Source organism: Cetorhinus maximus, chromosome 17 (genome assembly GCF_964194155.1).
Source record: "Cetorhinus maximus chromosome 17, sCetMax3.hap1.1, whole genome shotgun sequence".
Classification (NCBI taxonomy): domain Eukaryota; kingdom Metazoa; phylum Chordata; class Chondrichthyes; order Lamniformes; family Cetorhinidae; genus Cetorhinus; species Cetorhinus maximus.
Window position 1 is genome coordinate 65,686,187 of NC_135895.1, and position 21,561 is coordinate 65,707,747.

General features: G+C 41.7%; 1 protein-coding gene across 6 annotated transcripts in view; it reads left to right on the forward strand.

Annotated features, from left to right (window-relative positions):
• The window catches only part of odr4 (odr-4 GPCR localization factor homolog), a 101,889-nt gene extending 80,572 nt beyond the window's left edge, over positions 1 to 21,317 (forward strand). For 5 of the 6 annotated variants that reach the window (XM_078561368.1, XM_078561363.1, XM_078561366.1 and 2 more), the window contains 4 exons: positions 4,108 to 4,134; positions 10,846 to 10,902; positions 19,178 to 19,251; positions 21,184 to 21,317. In XM_078561368.1, coding sequence (XP_078417494.1) covers positions 4,108 to 4,134; positions 10,846 to 10,902; positions 19,178 to 19,251; positions 21,184 to 21,195 — 170 coding nt within the window. In that variant the 3' untranslated portion in view covers positions 21,196 to 21,317. Of the gene's footprint in view, positions 1 to 4,107; positions 4,135 to 10,845; positions 10,903 to 18,047; positions 18,222 to 19,177; positions 19,252 to 21,183 lie in introns of all 6 variants that reach the window. The other variant, XM_078561362.1, reaches the window with a different exon arrangement.
• Positions 21,318 to 21,561: the final 244 nt, after the last annotated feature.

Below are 21,561 nucleotides of genomic sequence, written 5' to 3' on the forward strand. Positions count from 1 at the left end.
GGTCATTTTCACGTTGATTGAAATGGTAGAATTAACGGTCAGAGATTTGTTCAGGGTGATAGCTTCTTGACACTGCTTTGCTCTCAGAAGTCAAACGATAGAGAGGTTAGGAAAACTTTTGTATTGGCCAGTATTAGACCTTGCTATATGTCTAACAATTGATGCCAGGTCATTAAGCAGGACACAGCCCAGACAGTACCCATGATTCTAATTCATGGCTCCAAAATCTCCTAATGGTTTTCCAGCTTCAAGAGACTGTCCACTGTCCATAATTGGATGGCGAGCCTGCCCTTTGACCACTAATTGACCAATTCAGGGAAAATCACAGATGAATGCCCGTTCCCTGCACAGTGCAGCCTTCTGATCCCTATTAGACCATGATGGTGGGGTCCTAAAGCCCACAGGGAAAATCCTGCCCAATGGTTGAGAGTAGATTTGCCTCCATTCTTGGGGGCAAGCATTGCCAAGGGCTGATACCTATATGACTCATGCGCAGTCCCTCATTAATATGGACTTATGCAACTACATCCACTGCATGTGCCTAAACATGTCAAAATGGTGGCATCTTGACATCACATAGCTCAACCAGCTGATGTACTAGGATACCAAAATTGGGCAAGCAGGTCTTGGCAACATCTGCATTGACTACTCGTTGTACAAAAAAAAACTGAAGTAGCAAGATGGGCTCTGCAGTATCATTACTTAAAGGACCAGGCATCCTGATTGCAGATAAGTAAAACTTATGGAACCTTTTCCTTTGGAAGGTGCCTGAAAGCACTCTTGATTGTTTTTGGAGATGTTTTGCTGTATTTGCTAGAGAGTGTTACTGCATCCTGACAGGGATGACTGTGTGCAGAAAGGTTGCAATAGCTTTAAGGGACAATCTAAGCAATGACAGTGTAAAGGAAAACATCAGAAGTATGCATGATGCTGATGTAATAATGATGTCAGATCACATGACAGAAGTAAGAGCGATCTGGAAGGAGGAGAAGCTCCAACTTCATGTAGAGGTCCAATTTACTGTAAGTAAAGAGTAATGGTTTTAAGAAACTATAGACTTGAGCAGCATACTTTGGGAGAATAGACAATCCCCAAAACTGCTGTCTAGACCCCGACCACACAAAACAAAGAGTGCCTCTGGGTCTGCAACATGACAGGGAGAGGGAACAGATGCTGCAGAGAGGGCACACTCCATGCCATGCCTTCTGCCAACTTGGAAACTCACTCCGGCATGCTCCTTGACAGTGATAGGAGGCTGTCTGGCAAGCTAGCCAACTTACCCAGTATCTCAGTGCACATACCCATTCAGAGTTCTCCTATATGCCTCCTCATCAAGGACCACTTCTGCGTCCCTTGCAGTAGAACCCGTCTGCCACCTCTTGCTCCAGAGAATGGGAAAGCAAAACATCCCTTATCCCCGGCCTGGTTACAGCCCCCTCAAGTCCAAATGACTCATCATGTGCTGATCCCAACTGTATAATAACTTCTGAGAAACCTGCAGTGCCAGTATCTCAGATCAAATGATGAGGCCCCTTCAACTGTGCTGTGCTGTTGCTCTCCCTTCCTCTTTGTGTCTGGGCTGGCAGCAATTCTTGAATGTCTGAAAAGCGGGAACTTTAAGAAATATGCCTGTACCATGTGATTGGGAAGTTTCATAGACAGCACCACTAATAGAACAGCCCATTTTTGACCTTTCCTGATCTCTTTGATTTTCCATTATGAAATGATGGCATGAAGAGTAAGCAGCAAATTCTCTTATAAATCACTACATAATTTCAATCCTCACTGGTGGCCACCCAGGATTCAACTAGTCACATTATAATTGTGAGATTCTCAACTGTTTTTGAACAAAGCAGGCTTCGCACACCTCAGATTTTCACTCCTGGGTGTTAGGAAATGGAGATAGTTTAAATACGTTATATTGGTATTTGTAGGTGTTAGGAATGAGATTTAGCTTTAAAGTTTGATTTGTATTTCTGTATCTGTGTGTTAATAAAAGACCAAATTGAATTTTAGTTTCACTTTAAAAAAGTGCCTGCATTTCTAATTAGGTTTTTTTATGACTGTTGTAGCTAGGTTAAACAAATGTAGGTGGAAGAATTGGGCTGTTGCCTAGCAACAGGTGCCTTCCACAGACACACACACAAAAGCTAGAAACATCAGTTTTGATTTGGAAGCTGTTGGAGTTCAGGTTTTGAAGATAGCTGCCAGGCAGGGGTAGCCTAGAGGGGGACAGATAGCCTGTCCCAAGATAAAGAAAAACCCCAAAAATCCAGGGGAGTGGAACACGAGGAAGTCCCAAGCAGACCTTCTAGTCAAAGGAAACACAGGAACCTGGAAAAGGTCCTGTCAATGAAACTAAGAGTGAGGGGCAGAGAGAAAAGCTCCAAGCTTCAGATTTAAAGAGACAAAAGCTGCAGACAGCAGATTTAAAGTGAGAACAGCTTGCAAGAGGCAAGAAGGTCCAAAGAGACAACTGAAGGTCTGTAACTCTTTGCTATGGGCATGTGACACAGTGGTGTACTGTTAATGCTGAGTTGGTGAGAGAGAGTGTATGGAAGACAGCTTCAATGCATGTGGTGATCCAGAGAGGAGGGACATCGGAAGGAGAGTTCAAAAACCTGGAGGTGAACCCTTGCAGAAGACGCCTGAGAGAAAGGGTTGGTTTGGGAGACGGTTCCAAGGCGAGGTCTTAGAGAGTGGAGATTAGAAACCCTCATGTGAAAGACGGATTGCAATGAGACCGGTTGGCTCAAGGTGTGACAAACGTCTGGGGGAAATTGACGGGAGATCCAAAGCATTTGCTGAGGTGACACCTGTCACTTGGTTTCAGAGTGTGGTGTGTCTGACCACAGGGTGCCTATTGGCACATGGACTGTGTACTTATTGTGGACATTAGAGTATAAGATAGCTTTGTAACTTGTGTTATCCTTACTAATCTGTATATATCTGCAAAGGTATAGTTGTGGGTGAAGGAATATTGTAATATAGTCCATCTTTTCTTGTTTAATAAATGTTTTATTCTTTTGTTAAAAGTTCATCAGCTGACTCCTGTGACTCTGTTCAGTAGCCACTCTCCACGTATCTAAACAAATTAAAAGTTAGGATCTATCAAGCTGGGTTCCACTCTGGGATCAGGCTTGTCCAAGGGTAACCTCAGCTGGGATCATAACATGGGGCATTTGTGATGCCAACAAATATCCTTGTGATCAAATACAAGCTATGTCCCACGTCATGTTCACCAACTTATTGTCGGCCTACATACTTTGCATATGAGTGGTGATTATGACCTAAAATACAGAAAACCATTTATTAAAGTTTCCATGTAAGTACTGTGGTGCTATTTTATCTGATTTTACTTCTGTACATATTTCTTTCTCATAATGAATTTAATTTGTAGTCTAGTTTGACCTGCTAATATAGTGTTTTACTGCCTATTAGAGAAGCATATGCATTGTATGTCCCATAGTATTTCTTATATAAACCCTGTGGTAAAAGGGCAGTTTATTAGCTTTTGCATCCCATTCAGTGCATGCTTAAGGTTAATGTTCGGTTCATAAAAGATGTAAGTCAAAATATTGAAGTTGTCTTGGGCGGTGAGCATGGGAAAATAATTTTGGCAGATGGTCTGAGCTATAAAGATAGCAAGTAGCTGTTCTTCATATCCATTTTACTTTCTACAGGGATGTCTCAACAATTTTCTTAATATAGCTACTTATAACACATAAATGGCCATTGGAATTAAATATCAAAAAGAACAAATGTTTTTATTAATCCTTTATAAATGTACAAAATCTTCCAAATAAACATGCTTTTCATTGTTTATAGAAATATTCACCAGAACTTTTAACTTCAGCAAGTGCATAAAATGCAATATCAGATTGGTCAATCATTACACACCTCACTGGGGAAAGAAAATTCAGGCGGCGAATCCTTTTATACCCAGACCAATGTTGAAAGTTCCATGCGGTATATTAAAGCAAATTTAATATTTATTTTAATTTGTAGCTCTTCATGAATAGAGAATATGCTTCTTTTCTACTACCCACTTGTCTGACATTCTGTTTAATTTTTATTTTGTTTTATACCTGGATGCAACAACTGCAGAAGAGATGGGGACGGAAGGAATCCAAGGTAAAATTGGAGAGAATGTGATTCAACAAATGGGAGATTATAGGTCCGTAATTAAACAATGTGAAGAGTGAGAGATATTTGTCTAGATCTCCTGCGCATTCCTAGAGAAATGTAACCCTAATGGTGACAACTTTGAGGTGGTTAAAATTAAGACTTCATATTGAAGATACAAAATGTAGTGTATTACAACAGTACTGGTGTTTTCATGTAATTTGTAAGTCTGTTCAAGAATATAACTTAAAACAACCTTTCTTATGGTATTATACCTTCACCTGGTGTAATATTGCATTTATGGGCAGAATTGGTCCTTTTTGAAAGGATCACAGTGTGAAACAGTGTTTCACTTCAGAATCAGTCTCCATGCTGTACCACAGAGTAATGTGATTCCTTCCATGGTGGACTTCTGGATTTAATCAAACAATTTTGTAGGTTGTGAATTGGGGAACTGGCATCACCTCGTAAGAGAAAGAAGGGAAATAAAACTCGAGTCAGTAGCCCTGTCAATTTAAAACCACTCTTTCACCTGTTGTATGGATACAAGGATAACCATGTTTTCTAATAGGAATGACGTTGAATTAATTCTATGATCTTTGATCTCAGTGCATTAACATTTGCTGCATCTACGTACTTGATTTGAAAGGAGAAACACAGTGTCGTTGCAACCTTAGAACATGGCAAATCTTTTAATTGATACTGTGCCTTTAATTAATGATGACCCACTTTAAAGGTCACTTCGAATTTCATTTTACTTCCCATCATTCATACCAGTTGGAAGCTTGAAGTTTTCTATTATGTATTACGCAGATTTTGTACATTGTCACTTGGGATGTTTTACTTTGATCGGTGATGTTGTCAAAGTTGAATAATATTAGATTTTTAAAGTTTGGTTTTGCTGTTTATATCTCAGATTTCATTCATGCACTTAAATATGAGATAATTCTGTTTAGATATGGGCCATGTGCTTTACAGCTTTGCACCATTCGTATAGACCCTCGGCCTTAACTGGTATCTTTTGCATTTGAATATTCTGCCACCAAGCACAGTTTCAGGAAGCATTGTGTCAGTACTGCAGATAATTCTCAAATTGAGACAATGGAGACAAAGTTCAACTTGGACAGTCTGACAGCTATCCATATCACTGCACTTCTCCTGCCTTTACCCATAATTATTAAAATGAAGATGCATTTTCATAGAGCCATCATAGCACAGAAGGAGTCCATTAGTCCCATCAAGTCCATGCTAGCTCTCTGTGAAGCAATCCAATCAGTCCCATTCCCCCGCTCTATTTCCGTAGCCCTGCCTGTTTATTTCCCTCAAGTATCCATCCAATTTCATTTTGAAACCATTGATCGTCTCCACTTCCGCCACCCTTGTAGGTAGCGAGTTTCAAGTTATTATCATTCACTGCTTAAAAAAATTATTCCTCACATCCCTCCCTGCATCTCTTGCCCTGAATCTTAAATATGTGCCCCCTGGAATTTGAACCATCAGCTAATGGAAACAGCTTGGCTTTGTCTACCTATCTAAACCTGTCATAACCTCGTACTCCTTGATTAAACCTTCCCTTCAATATCCTTTGCTCCAAGGAGAGCAACCCCAGCTTCTCCAACCTAAACTTGTAGCTAAATTCCCTCACCTGATAAAGCTCCTCTGCACCCTTTCAAAGACCCTCACATTCTTCTTAAAGTGTAGTGACCATAACATGAAAACACTGTTCTTGTTGTGGCCTGCTTTTGTATTCAATATCTCTATGAAGCCCAAGATCCCATATACTTTGCTGACTACTGTGTCAACATGCCCTGCCACCTTAAAAGATTTATGTACATGAACCCCAGGTCCCTTTGTCCCTGTACACTCTTTAGAACTGTGCCATTTAGTCTATGCTGCCTCTGTCTGTCCCTTCTGCCAGAATGCATCAACTAACAATTCTTTGTGAAAAATTCCATCTGCCACTTGTCTGCCCATTCTGCTAGCCTCTCCATGCCCAATTGCAGTTGATTGGTATCATACTGACTGTCAGCACACTTCTAAGTTTGGTGTCATCTCAAATTTTGAAATTTTAGAAATTTCTCTCCTCCTTTTCCCTTTATCTAACATTAACCCAATTAATATTTGGGTAATTAAGTCCCCCAATATCACTAATCTATAGTTTTTGTACATTTCTGAGATTTCCTCGCAGATCTGCTCCTCTATCACTATTTGGAGGTTTATGGAATACCCCAGTTGTGTCATTATCCAAATTTTGCTTCTCTAATCTAACCAATTCTGTCTTTGCCCCCCCACCCCCCTCAAGGACATCCTCACCTTCCAACACTACAGTGTCTTCTCTAATCAGTACTGTTACCCACATCTTTTTTTTCCTTCCCTGCTTTTTGAACACTGTATCCTTGAATGTTAAGCAACCAGTCCTCAGCGTTTTTAAGCCGCATTTCCATTATTGCCATTACATCATACTCCCACATGACTGTTTCTGCCTTCAGCTCACCAACCTTATTCACCACACTTTGTATGTTTGCATATCGTAAATCTGTCTTTGTATTCCTCGTAGTCTGCTACTATCTAGTATGGTACTACTTCTCCTTGTCCCACTTTAGTAGAAAACCTTACACAGCCAAACTGGTAAAACTTGTTGACCCATTTAGTTTGAGCTTTATCCAGTTCCTTTCTAGTGAGAGCGATTGCTTCAATTTGAAATTTAAATTTACATTCAGAGGCACGTATTTTTCCCCGCAGCCCTCTCGTGTCAGCATTGGAGCAGCTGTTCCAATCTCCTTCATTGCATTCCTTTCCTTTGTTTCATCATTAGCTTTGAATACTGTTGCTATCTGCTTGCCATGTTTTCCCTGAATTTTTAATTAAGATGGATTTTTCTCATCTCTAACTGCCATTAACTTCCCCCTTATCTCAGCCTGATGTTCCAATGTCCTTTTAAAATTAGTAGGCTGAGTTCCGACTCTTTGGACACATCTCAAGTAGAAACATAAAATTTTGCAACAGGCTCATAGAAAGTCATTGATTTTTTTAAAGACACTCAGCCTTTCCTGTACAATTTTAGTTTTCGCAACCTCAACAGACTTTTCCAAAACCGCTGCAGACAGCAACGCCTCGTCCCCTGCCAAGTCATTTCCTATTAGGCAAATTATGAATCACACCCACAATTACAGAACTATTAATTAACCCACATTTTAAATTAACTCTATACAAAGGAACAGGTGTACACTTTCCATTAACACTTCGTGTCAATACGTTTTTATTTAGTGAAGGCTCTGGAGGAAAATTCTGTCACCTGCCAACATCTATGACTGTGCTGATCCTGTATCTCTAAGAATGCAGAATTGACTTCCCTGCCTTACCAGACAAGAATGAGGATATTTCACATTTAAACAAGAAACTTCCATAATTTCTGGCACCCTGTCCCACTTTAGTAGAAAATGCAAGGGAACGTACCAATTTGTCATCAATTTTACCCACTGGAACAGTGTTTTCTGGAGGGGCACTGTGCAATCTTACAAATGCTACAGTTTTGCTTTTTAATTCACCTTCACATGTCTTTTTTTATGACAAAGATAACATGTTAGTACCCATAAGTTAGGAGCAGGAGTAGGCTAATCGGCCCCTCGAGCCTACTCCATCATTCAATAAGATCAACCTTAACCTTTGAACTGTCTCTCTTACTACTCTGAGGAAGGCCTGTTTCTTCCTCCAGTTTTCACCAATATAATCAGAACCCTTATCTCTCCAGTTTCTCTGAGGCTTATTACTAACATGCTTGTGAGACAACTTGTTGTCTGCCATTACTACAATTCCCCCCCCACCCTCTCCTTATCTTAGAAACATTAGGCTCTTCCAGGCAGGATCTTACTCCCAAAGGAACATTATTTTTAATTTTTTCCAATAGCATCACCTCTCTAAGATTTTCAAAGTCTAGTTGCACCTTCATTGACCTATACTATCTCTAAAACATAATATCCTTTTCTCTAGCAAATTCCACAAAGGTCTGGATTTCTTCCTTAAATTTCTGTCTGTAAGCTTCTGTAAGGCATTGAGAATAGCAGCTTTCACTGTTTCATAGTCACCAGACTATTTGTCTGAAGGAGATGAACACACCCTGCAATAAAATAGTCTAATCTTCTCTAGACCACTGTGGTATTGTGGCAATTTTCTTCCTGCCAAATCATCACCAGGACTTAATCCTGAGTCACCCTCACATTTTACCAACACTTCCTGTTCATGTAATCAAAACTTTTCTCAGTCCACTTCAAATTTCCTTGCTTCCTTTTCTCTTGCTCTTTGGAATTCTAATTCAAGCTTTTGCATTTCTCTTCCTTTCTCTTTTTCCCCAAATTCTTTCTCGAATTCAAGTTTGTCTTTCTGACTCCAATTCAAGTTGTTTCATTTGTAATTGAAGTCTAGCTGACTCAACTTAAGTGCTATCAGGATTTCCCCTTTCCTCCTCAAGGTCCAAGTGCTGAGCCAATACTTCATAGGAGCAAGAATAGGCCATTTGGCCTGTCAGGCCTGCTCTGCCATTCAAACAGATTCTGGCTGATCATCTACCTCTACGCTACTTCCCCCACTACCCCCATATCCTTTGATGCCATTAGTATTCAGAAATATATCGATTTCAGTTTTGAACAAGCTCAGTGAGCTTCCACAGCCCCCTGGGATAGAGAGTTCCAAAGATTCACCAGCCTCTGAGTGAAGAAATTTCTCTTTATCTTAGTCTTAAATGGTATGCCTCTCATTCTGAGACTCTCTCCTGGTTCTAGACTCACCAGCCAAGAGAAACATCCTATCCACATCTACCCTATCATACCCTGTAAGAATTTTGTAAGTTTCAATGAGTTCACCTCTTACTCTTAGAAACGCTAGAGAATACCAGGCCCAGTTTCCTCAATTGATCCTCATAAGACAATCCCGCCATCCCAGGGATTAGTTTGTTGAACCTCCGTTGCACTCCCTCTATAGCAAGTACATCCTTAGATAAGGAAAGCAAAACTGTACACAATACTCCAGGTGCAGTCTCACCAAGGCTCTGTACAATTGTAGCAAGACATCTTTACTCCTGTACTCAAATCCCCTTGTGATGAAAACCAAAGTACCATTTGCCTTCCAAACTGCTTGTTACACCTGCATGTTAGCTTTTGGTGACTCACGAGCAAGGAGACCCAGAACCCTTTGGACATCAACACCTCCCAACCTCTTACCATTTAAGACATACTCTGCCTTTCTTTTTTTTTTAACCCAAGTGGTCACTTCACATTATATTCCATCTGCCACATTCTTGCCCATTCACTTAGCCTGTCAAACCCCCTTGAAGCCCCCTTTCGTCACCAATGTAAGAATCAAGCGCTAGAGGGTGAAAATGTAGAAAAAGAAAGGAGCACCTCCTTCCTCTCTTCACCAGATTTCCTCACTCACCAAACTTCTTACTCAGCTCAAGCCACTTTCCTGTTTCAATAATCTCTGCTTTTTTAGCCCCACTTTCAAGTCAGCCTCTAATTTCTCTGCCACAGCCATCAAATTAACCTTGTTAACTATTGCAAGGTAGTAACAGACAGGTCTTCTCTCCCCAGCAATGTCTGAGCATTGAAAGTAGCCACGTTGAGTTTCCACAGAATACAGCAAAAGTAATGTGAAATCTTGCTTCTCCAGACTCTGGAAAATTCCAGTCTACCCATTTTACAGCCTCTGTTTCATTTCCACAAGAGCCCCCAATTTGTTACGATCCCTATAGAGACTGATAACTTTTAAAAAGAGATGAATTTCCCAAACAACTAACAGAAATAACCAAAGGACAAGATTTCACATTTTAAGACTTCTACTGCAACAAACAAACTGAAATCAATATAAATCAAACATTACTTAACAGGCAGCTAATACAACGAACTAAAGGAAAGCGACTTTTGCATTAACTAATGCAATCGAAATATGTCTTATAACCCCTTTCGCTGTGCATCGCACTTCAGGCAGAGTGTAGCAAAACAAGACATAATGTTACTGCCGGTTCTCCAGCACGCTCACTTCTCCCTACCATGCTAGGTTGTAACTTCCAGTGTCCTTTGAAATCGTTCCACTCAGCCTGAGTTCTCCAAATCTGACTTCCACCAGCAAGGCCCACCTCTGCAACTCCTGTTCCTTAAATCTCCAAAAGTCCCATCTGTCCTGTTCCCTTCCTTTTGAGCAAATAACAAACTCCTAAAAGCATCCTAGTCCTCCATAGCTACTTTGTTCCTCCACACAGCAGTAGTTGTTTTCTCTCTTTCCCTGTGTCTCACAAAGCGACTTTTCATTTCTGTGAATTACTGTGTAAAGGTGTGAAAATTGTCACTTGATTTCAGTAGGTTTCTGTTTGAGTTTCAGTCCTATAGCAACCAGACCACATAGCCATGTCTCCGAGCTGGTGTGGTTCTGAAATTTCCAATATCACCTTAAGTTAAAGGAGATATTTTAAAATCTAATAATCTTGTAAAGTCTGGCATTTGTAACAATTGTCAAACCATATAGCATTGTTGTAATTTAAAATTGTGTTGTTCCTCATGAGTTAACTAGTTTGAATCACTTGGGAAAAATAGCTTACTGACATTTAATACTCCCCAACCATTCATAGATTATAGAAAAGTACAGTTAAGATGTTTGAGATGTGGTTGTATAGGAAATAAAGTTAGTTTTGACTAATTAAAATTCTATTTTCTATGTTTAAATGGCAAGATCTATTAAAGAAACCAGAAGAGCAGGAAATCACAGAAGCTGGGTTTAAATACAAGGGTAAGTTGCAAATAACTGGCATTTCCAATCTTTCCGAAATCAATAACACAAGTATCTGCTGGACTGTTTGCTGTGTTTATGGATTTGTTATCTTCCAGTCTTCCGGAAATAGACAGTGATGCCATCTCACAAGACATGCAAGAAAAAAGCTATCAGAAAGAGTGCTTAATCTGAAGGAATTTGTCTTCCATTTGTCTCTCTCAGGCTAAATTATTTGTGTTCAGTCTCCCTTTTTGAAGTATTGGATATGAGGGATAGAACTGCGCTCCTCTTAGTGTTCTCAGTTGAATCTATTCAGTAACTGTACTTGAAGATGCAATGATTTGGAGGGCTCAAGTAGCTTTCCATTTTGAGGACCTGACTGTCTGAGTGTCTGTATTTCATAGCCCTAAAGGATGGCCTGCCATCCCTGCAGAGCCCTCATGACCAGGGATGGGTAAAACAATTTATATTAGCATATTAGCCCCCTTTTGTCTTTATGTAGGATGAGCGGGTGTAGGGATTATGGTCCAAGATTAACCTGTGCCTGTTAATTGCCATGGAGACAGCGTATAAAATCCATCTGCCTGCTGATTGTCATGATTTTGCGTATGGCCAGTGCTACCTGTGCTGTTCATTGCCTGCACACATGAAGTGGATGACTGATATTGGGTGTCCAAGATGTTCTTCACAGGCAGCTGGTACCTCTTAATGGGGAGGTACATTGTGGCTGCAGATTAAGTGGAAATAGTCTGTAAGGTGAAATTGCTGAAGCTGGCAGAGAGTAAACAGTAATATTCTCCGATGCTGCACAGGAGTCCTTGGTGCAGGAGGAGGAACATTCTATATTACCTGGTGATGGGGCAGCAGGAAGCCTCCCAGGTATTTGATGGCAGGCAATGGGAAGAAGAAAGAAAGACTTGCATTTATTTGGTGCTTTTCACAACTACCAGACATCTGAAAGAGCTTTACAACCAACTAAGCGCTTTTTGAAGCGTAGTTACTGTTGTTCATATAAGAAACATGACAACTAATATGCGCACACAAACAGCAATATGATAATAACTGGATAATCTCTTTTTGTGGTGTTAATTGAGGAATAAATATTGGCCAGGACACCAAGGATAACTCCTCTGCTTTTCTTCGAAATATTGCCATGGGATCTTTTGCATCCACCTGTGCAGGCAGATATGATCTCAGTTTAATGTCTCATCTGAAAGACAGCACCTCTGACAGGGCTCCCTCAGCACTGCACAATAGTGTCAGCTTTGATTTTTGTGCTCAAGCCCTGGAGTGGGTCTTGAACAATCATTTGCTAGGGACAAGGCTTCTTGGACGTGAATGTGGTGTTGAAAGAAGTTTAATAATCTAACAAGAATTGTCAAGGTAAGAACAGTCTTCTGATTACAGAGCCTCATTAACTGCTGAATTCACACTATGCCCAATCCCTACCATCTGTAATCTGCAACAGTGAGTACGACACAGTTCAGTTGATACCCTTTACATCACACTCACATACACTGCACTATTACTAAGTTCACAGCCACAACTCACATCTCACACACAAACACAGTGGCAGTTATTTAATGATAACCACATTACATAAATCTGTTGTAAGACTCTCGCTAACACACTTTGTTCTTTTTTTGCAGGAGTGGGTGGCTCATAACACTGGGCAGCAGACTGCCACCGTAGGAGGAGTAGTGAAACCATATAATCTTTCATCCATTTAGGAGATGATGTTGGCAATATTGGGATGGGGCAGAATGGAAGCCATGGCCTCTAGCTATACAGGTGGACATGTGTAGGGTTTCATACCTAAACCAGCACTTCACTTCTCCCTTACTCTGCCCACTCTTTATGACAAGCCGTGGATGTTCTCAGCATATACTCTTCTTCCTCTCTGCTCTCCTCACACCACATGTTATAATGAAGATGGACTATCCTTTGATCTTGCTCTTACAGCCACCACCTTCAGTTACGGTCATATCTGGAATTTATAGGCTAGGTTAGAGGAGGGATCCGTATGTAGCGAATCACCAGACACAAGCAGGATAAATCCAGCCAGGCCAATTATCACCCCATCAGTCTACTCTTGATTATCAGCAAAGTGATGGAAGGCGTGTTGACAGTGCTATCAAGCAACACATACACAGCAATAATCAGCTCACCATTGCTCAGTTTGGTTTCTGCCAGGGTCACTTGGCTCCCGACCTAATTACAGCCTTGGTCCAAACATGGACCAAAGTGCTGAACTCCCGAGGTGAGAGTAACTGCCCTTGACATCAAAGCTGCATTTGATCGATAGTGGCATCAAGGAGTCCTAGCAAATCTGAAGTCAATGGGAATCAGAAGGAAAACTCTCCACTGGTTGGAGTCATACCTAGCACAAAAGAAAATGGTTGTGATTGTTGGAGGTCAATTATCACATCCTTTAAAAAGTACCTGGATGAGTACTTGGCATGTCATAACATTCAAGGCTATGGGCCAAGTGCTGGTAAATGGGATTAGGTAGGTAGGTCAGGTGTTTCTCATGTATCGGTGCAGACTTGATGGGCCGAAGGGCCTCTTCTGCACTGTGTGATTCTGTGATCTCAGTCCCAAGACATCATCTTAGGATTTTCTCAGGGTAGTGTCATTGGCCCAACCAACTTCAACTGCTTCATCAATGACCTTCCTTCCATCATAACGTCAGAAGTTCACTGGTGTTTGCTCAACGTTCAGAACCATTCGCAACTCCTCAGATACTAAAACTATCCGTGTCCAGATGCAGCAAGACCTGGACAATATTCAAGCTTTACATGGTGATAAGTGGCAAGTAAAATTCACACCACAGAAGTGCCAGGCAATGACCATCTCCAGCAAAAGAAAATCTGACTATCTCCCCTTGACATTCAGTGGCAGTACCATCACTGAATACCCACACTCTCAACATCCTGGGAGGGGTTACCAAGCACCAGAAATTGAACTGGAACAGCCACATAAATACTGTGGCTACAAAAGCAGGTCAGAGACTGGGAATTCTGTGGCAAGTAACTCAGCACCTGACTCCCTAAAGCCTGCCCACCAAACAGAAGGCACAAATCAGGAGTGTGATGGAGTGCTCTCCATTTGCCTGGAAGAGTGCAGTTCCAACAACACTCAAGAAACTCGACACCATCCAGGACAAAGCATCCTGCTTGATTGGCATCCCATCCATCACAATAGACATTCACTCTTTCCACCACTGACGCACACTGGCAGCAGTGTGTCTAACACATAGAAGGACAAGGGCAGTAAATGCATGGGATCACCACCACTTGCAAGTTGCCCTTCAAGCCACGCACAACCCTGGCTTGGAGAGCTATATGTCTGTTCCTTCACTGTTGCTGGGTCAAAATCCTGGAACTCCCTCCCTAACAGCTCTGTAGGTGTGTCTGCACCACATTGACTGCAGCAGTTCAAGAAGCGGTTCATCATCACCTTCTCGAGGGTAATTAGGGATGAGCACTAAATACTGGCCTAGCTAGCAATGCCCACGTCACTTGAATTAAAAAAAACAAGTTTACAAGAGTCGGGCAGGGGAAGAGGTTGCAGCAGGTGCCAGCTTGCCAGTGGATGTTCTGTTATTTATTCTGCTGCAAAGGACTTGGGTATGGACTTCAATACACCAGGCTACTGAAAGAGGGTAATGGGCTTACGCCAAGAAATGTTTAGTACACTAAGAAGCCTGCTGTCAGGCTTGCAGACAATGTCACATAGCCTGGACAATTCTATCTGCAATTTTGTACAGAGCTTTGAGTCCGCCCCCTCCTATATGGAGCATTTAATCACCTTAATCAGTGCCACAGTGCAACCCACCATGAGCGTCCAGGTAGCCCCATGAAAGAGGAATCTGTTGTCCTCTCACAGCGTAACTCCTTCCACATTTGCCACTCTGTCAGTGCCCTTGTTGTTGCCTGTCAGTTAGCCAGCCCAGACTGCAGCAGTGGGGCTGAGGTAATGCAGACTGCATTCAGCCCCTCCAGGCCCAGAACTGCTCACAATTGTCCAACAAAACCATCTGCAGTCTCCTCAATTGAAGCTCTGCAGCCATCCTTCTCCCAAATTTCAACCACTGGGGAAACACCTCAGAGAAGCACCAAGATTGGGAAAACAACCTGATAGACAGGTAATATGCAAGTGATTTGTTTTCGTGTAGTGTGAGATTATTGATTTGATAAATTTTGAATTTATATTTGGTTTGCAGTCACTGAGGGGAAAAAGCAGTGTTGAGTGAAGCAGGATATGTAATGGTGATTGTCAGAAGAAAAGTATGAAATATGGGACTGCTGGTAAATGGGAACTTGGCATTGTGGCCATTAGAATTGCTGAATCAGAGCTTGGGCAGAATGGGGCTCTCTTGATTGTTGCCTCCCTGCAACCTATCCCCATGGCAACATGGCACACCTGGGATGTCCCAGATAGAGATTTCAATTAACATATTTAATGAAGACAGGACAGTTCTCCTCAGAATTACTGTCTTCAGTTCCCCAGCTAAATGGGCCCACCTGCTGTTTTTGGCCCTTCTAACTCTGACCTTGTAAGTGCACATGGAAGGATGGACGTTTGTGCAAATATCTTGGGAGATCTTGCAACTTACGCCTTCCAGATTTCAATGACCTTACATTTACAAATTTAATTTCCAAAACATGTGAATCGGAAAATTAAATATTTTCACAATTATGTCACTTTTTGTAGCCTGCAAGTAGCCCAAAGCATAAAAGTTGAAAGTGACAGTGACCTTGACAGCCTCAGGTAGTACCCTGGTTTGAGGCTACAGTTGTAACTACAACAACTGAGATAGCTCATACACTGCTCCCTAGTGAAGTTGAAGTAGAAGAAATGCTCCCTGAGACCCTCTGTGGACATGGCCTCCTGCTGAGATCCTTCCTTCCTCTTGTGGCAACTTATCCTACTCTTTCCTGTCTTTCTTCATATATCCCAGTCATGCTCTATTCCCAAAGATAGTCGTACCAGGCCACCTATGACTGGAGACAGATAATTTGTGAAGGAGCTAACAGTAACGAAAGTGCATGAGCAGTCAGATCCCCCTCCCTACAAACAAATTGTGCTTTGAACTCAGTAAATATCACCTAGAAATTGAACAGCAGTCAGAAGTAATAATCAACTTACCTGTAAATCCTGTATCATCTCTTTAAACACTGTTAGTTTAGTAACATTCTGCTTACCGGCATGTTTTGCTGAACAAGGTCAGCACATGCCATTCAATCAGTGGAGCCTTCCAAAATGACCATCGCAGCCGATAATCAGTTTTGCATCCAAGTACTTATTTCTCTCCTCTGCACCTTGTCAATAATGATACTTTTGCAAATGATTCCTCCTGCACCATGGTGCATACAGTGGACTTTATGCAGTAAATGCCTACACACATCTTGGACACCATTTTGGATCATTGGCTGAATGCATAGCACCTGAAATAATGGGTGCTGTGCAGCCCAGTTTAATCACCATCCTCATGTTTTAAAAGATTCCAAAACATGATAACCTACATTGGCACGGACGTGGAAGATGTTGAGCAAAAGTACATTTTTTTACAGTTTGTTAGCAGCGTGTGTTGGAGCCCCAACACAGTCTGCCCTTCAGAGATGATAAGATTGTAGAATTTTGATTAAATTTTCCAGTATGAATTAACTTGTTAAAATTATTCATCAATAGTGAACATTGTGTTGTTTTGTGAGTGTGCAAATCCCTGGTATGTGATTGTATTGATCTCTCTCTTCGTTTTCTTTCGTCACAATAGATTTGCTCAATCCTAATGCACTGCTGTACATTGTATGATTTGATCATTTTGCAACAATAAAATTGTAAATATTGATCTGATACGAAAGTATAAACTATCCATTTTGGCACATGGAATTGTGCCCATCAGGAGTGTATATTAGAAAAAAATCATGGACTCATAGCTCTTGACTTCCATCTGTGGCTGGAGTGGCCATGTGGCAAGCTTACCGTTAAACAGTGTACTCTGAATATAAACTGTTTTTATTAATAAGAACACCATTTAATGATTAAAATGTATTTTGCTGTTTTAGAGAATGGACTAAAAACTGGTTTACCCCGTTATTTTTGGGTGCTGGGGTTCATGATTTGTGACTGGCCTGCACTGGTTTCCTTGGGGGTGGGCAGCAAATAAATTTGATGCTGTTATTTAATTACCCTCATTGTAGCATTGGGGCGAGTGGATTCCCTGCTGCTGCCTGGCTGTCTGTTGCTGCTGCCTGGGGATTGAACAGAATTGTACGGATAACAGGTGGTGCATTTGACCTGCTCTTAAAGGCAGGCTGCTGCTCTTAAAGGGAAGTTGCACCAAATAATATTTGTACAATTTAAAACATGGAACCTGGAACACCCGGACAGAGAGGGATTCCGGGACAACGAATGCAGGCTTTGGTGGTGCAGGTGGGCAGGAGAAGAAACATTATGGTCCATGAGGACCAGGATGCCCTCAAGAACCACACTCAAGGGAGTAGGAGCAGTGGTCATGGAAGTCAATTCTGCCATCTGGCCTTGAGGACCTGACAGTACTGCCACAAAAAGTCGAATTACCTCACGTGGAAAGCACCTTCACATGACATCCCTTACCCACCACACCACCAGTCCCTCACACTGCTCAATGCACCACACCCCCAATACGCACCCAGCAACATTCCCTGACACTCAGAATTCATACCTAACACCCAGGTACCTGTACTCCACCTCACGCTCAGACCCACCACTCGCTGCCTCCACATACCTCCAGCTATACAGCTATAACAGGCACATCACCCAACTACTGTGCAACACAACCACTGACATTCTGCCATCTCTCTTCCAGGAGAAGGTGGGGCACAATGAAAGGGAACAGAGCAGAACTGGTGGGGGACCATCTCCAGAGATCTACAGTGGAGATGGCTCTCTGCATCACAGCACCGGCTGCGACAGAGCCCATGTCATCCAGCATTGTTGAAAACTTGAGGATGACGATATGCTCCTGCTTTATGCCCTTTCTCAACTCTCAGCTCACCCTCATCCTGAAACATGATAGATGAACAAGTTGCTAATGGTGCAACCATGGACCTCTTGCTTCCCACCCCACCCACTTACCCTCAAACCAAACTTCCTCTTTTGATTTGTTTTGCTCTCAGACACCCAGGAACCGCCATCAGCCCAGCCACAGCAGCCCGTGGAGCCAGAGGAGGAGAAGGAGCTAGAGCGCAGCACTGATGAAATGGCCCCGTCATTTGATATGACATTTGCGGCCAGCTGCTCAGATACTTCCGCTGAACGTATCTTGGAGGCTACTGTTGAGCTTGCACGTGGTGCGTCACTGGGCATGAGTGGGCTACAGCCACAGCAGCAGAAAAGGATGGTTCATTTGTCAACTTACCAGAGAGCAAGGTTGCAGATGAGTTCTACTGCAGAGAACTCAGGTGAAGACCAGGAGGGGTGACATAAAGGATAGTGCTGATGAGCATACACACCAAAACGCTAAGTGCATTAGCTGGCCAGCCAGACAGGATCCTGTTACTGTCGAAGAACATGGAGGAGTCTGGCTTCAACTTAGCAGAGGGCATCACACACAGCTTGCCCACTCTGCAGCCTCTGCTCCATCTCCCTGTTGTCCTGCTGACCCAAAAGCACTGTAGGCCTCATACCTGTTGCAGCTTTTGTGTGGGCAGGTCATCTACTCATCTGCTACCCTTGTGAGAATGCAGCAACACTCCCTGTCAAATCCAAGAACTCACCACAACACCTCCAAAAACACTCCATAGAACATTCAGACATTTTCTAATAGCCGGAAGTTCTTCAAAATTACATTCCTTGAACATTGGGTAGCTGGCCCCTCTGACAGCTCAACACTTCTTTGTGGATTGACGCTCAAATTTGTTGCCTGGATCCATGTGACGCAAATTCAGAAGTTTGTTGTCTGTTGTCACATCAGCCAGTGGGGCTGTGTAACATCAGGATAGCGCCCCATCACTTACTTTCAATGCACACAGAGAACACCAACCCAGGCACGCTTCTGAAGATGGCATGCCAGAGTTAGCTGGAGTTGTGCACCTCCAAGAGGGTGCAAGGTTTGCATAGAAGATAACATTCACACCCTAAGTGTTCTGTGATCTATGGTTTGATCCAAATCCCTCAATTTAAATTATATCTCTGTTATGTTCAAAGAACCAATGTTTGTAATTATAGCTATTCATGGTCAAGGTACAGGCTAACATACACCATCTGCTCCATACCCCAATCCTCATAAAATTTGTTTGTATCTTAGGTGTGGCAGCAGCGGCAGGTGTAGGAGTCATCGCAGTAGCAGTCTCTGTGATTTATTTTGGGAACTTCATTGGTGTAAGTCGAGCTTAACTATTATAAATGAAACTGTATAAGAAGGCTATTTATTGTCTTTATGAATCAATCATTTGTTTTACTAAGTTTTTCTTTGTTAATGTCACCAAAACCATGCTGTCTTAATACCGTCTGAAACTAAGCAGTACTTTGGCTCAGCTCTCCGGAGACAGCCACCACCCCCCCACCCCAGGATGTTCCAGCTATGAGGAAGCAGTTCAGGTGAAAGGGTCAATTTCTGAGTGTTTTATCTTGAATACGTTATCCATACGGAACCAAGTCTGTGTTAATTATGTGGTAAATTAAACTCCCCTAAGACATAATGAGGTAATAGTTCTTTCTTGCCCTCTACATGCATGGTTTTTTTACATAAGGGCATGTGTCAGGACAGTTAATTCTTTGTGAGGATAAAAATTAAAACATGATCGAAATGAGCATCGACCAGTATCTCATCGCAAATTTCCTTATTTTTGGAATTGCACTCTTGTAAATCGCATTATAGAAAATGCCTTAATTAATTTCCACTTTCGACGCATACATATTGCATGAAAACCTCTGAACCAGCCCGCTCATAAAAGGGTTTTGCTGCTTTCAGTGTGTTTGTACCTTCAACCCTAATTCTCACCTCTGTGCATAGTGTGGTATCCTACCTCTTAAATCTAGAAATACTATCTGTGATGTCATTTTGATACTGTTGTTGGTGCCTTTTTGGGTATAAAACCAATGAACAAATACATATCAGTGCCAGATATTTCCTTAGAGTTACTCCTGCTTCACAACTGTAAACTGGGTTCCTTCCACAATTTTGGTGGAGTGGAAACAGCCGTGATGTAATTCCCACCTGGTATATTGTTTATGAAGCCACCTGAAAGAAATGAGGGGCCAAACAAGAAGGTTTGATTTCAACTGGCTGGCACAGAGCCCAACCCAGAAGAAAGAGATGTTGAAAGTTGAAAACAAAATTTAGTGTCACTGTTAACATTTTAATGATTGAAGGGTCAACTTTTCTCTTGTTTTTTTTAATCATTAACAATCCCTGTGGTACTAGTAGCACACTTTGTATGCATTTGACTGTGCATGCATGAGGCTCCAACTGTAATTTCACTACTAGATGAACAGCAATATTGATCCCTGCTTACATTGGCTGCCTAGGCTCAGCATTCTTGGTTCTTGGTCAGAAAGGCATGCCCTCAAACCTCACTGAAGAGACTTGAGCACATAACTAAGCTGACACTTACCATCATCTGCCTGTTCAGATGGATGTAAAAGAATCTATGTCACTGCTTTAATACTATCGATAGAATACTATCGTTGAGCTAGCCAACATTAAAACAGATTATTTGTTAATTTGTCTCATTATGTTTGTGGAAGATTGCGAGCATGATTTTTATTTCTCCCTCTGCCTTCACAGGCTGGCTTTGCCTGGGGAATTTCCTAGTGTTATAACATGGCACTCTTTCTCTTGCAGGAGAGCATGAGAAAGACAAAAAGTTAAGGAGGCAGCCTCTGCCAATCTTGGTAGAGAGTATTAACAGTACTAACAGTGTGCTTTCATTTACACTTACATGAGAGGGAAGTCAAACGGATAAAACAATGATCCATGCATAATCGCACTTTGAAGCCCCAACATTGCCACATGTTGAAAGTACATTGTTTAAATAGGTAGCATGGCCTGATTACAACATTTAAGATTTGCACCACATGACAACATTTGACATAAAGCTTAACAGGTTCCTCTGCGATTAGCTAACTGAAATTTAAGGAGTTGGATCTCCTGGTACATGGCTGGGACAGATGGGCAATAGTCCGAAACTGGTCATGCAATGTTGGGAAAGTTGTACAGTTTTATTAAAAACATTAAAATTATGCAGTTTTACAAAAAATGTAACAAGCATATGAGGAATTTTGAACTTGCCTTCTTTTATTCTATTGCAGGAATCAGCTTAAGCACTGATTAACAGCATTCCAACTCCTTTTTCAAGGAACATATAAGATCCAGTTCCCATGCTTTTTTGACTGAAACTGTATTCTCAGCTCCATTTGAATAAAAGCATTACACAGAGAGAGAAGCAATAGATTTTGGTGCAGTTTTTAGACTTGTATTATTATCACAGAAATGGACAGGCTTTTTTATCACTATTGACTGTCTTAGTTGATAACGAATCTGAATATATAAGGAAGTGACCGCTCTGATATTGTTTTTGGACCTGCTGAAATTGTTGGAGAATTATAATTACAGTATAAATCAAGTATTTGTACCTCTCTTTGCCTGATTATGATCTTCCATCTTTTTTGGGTAGGGGATTTTGCAGT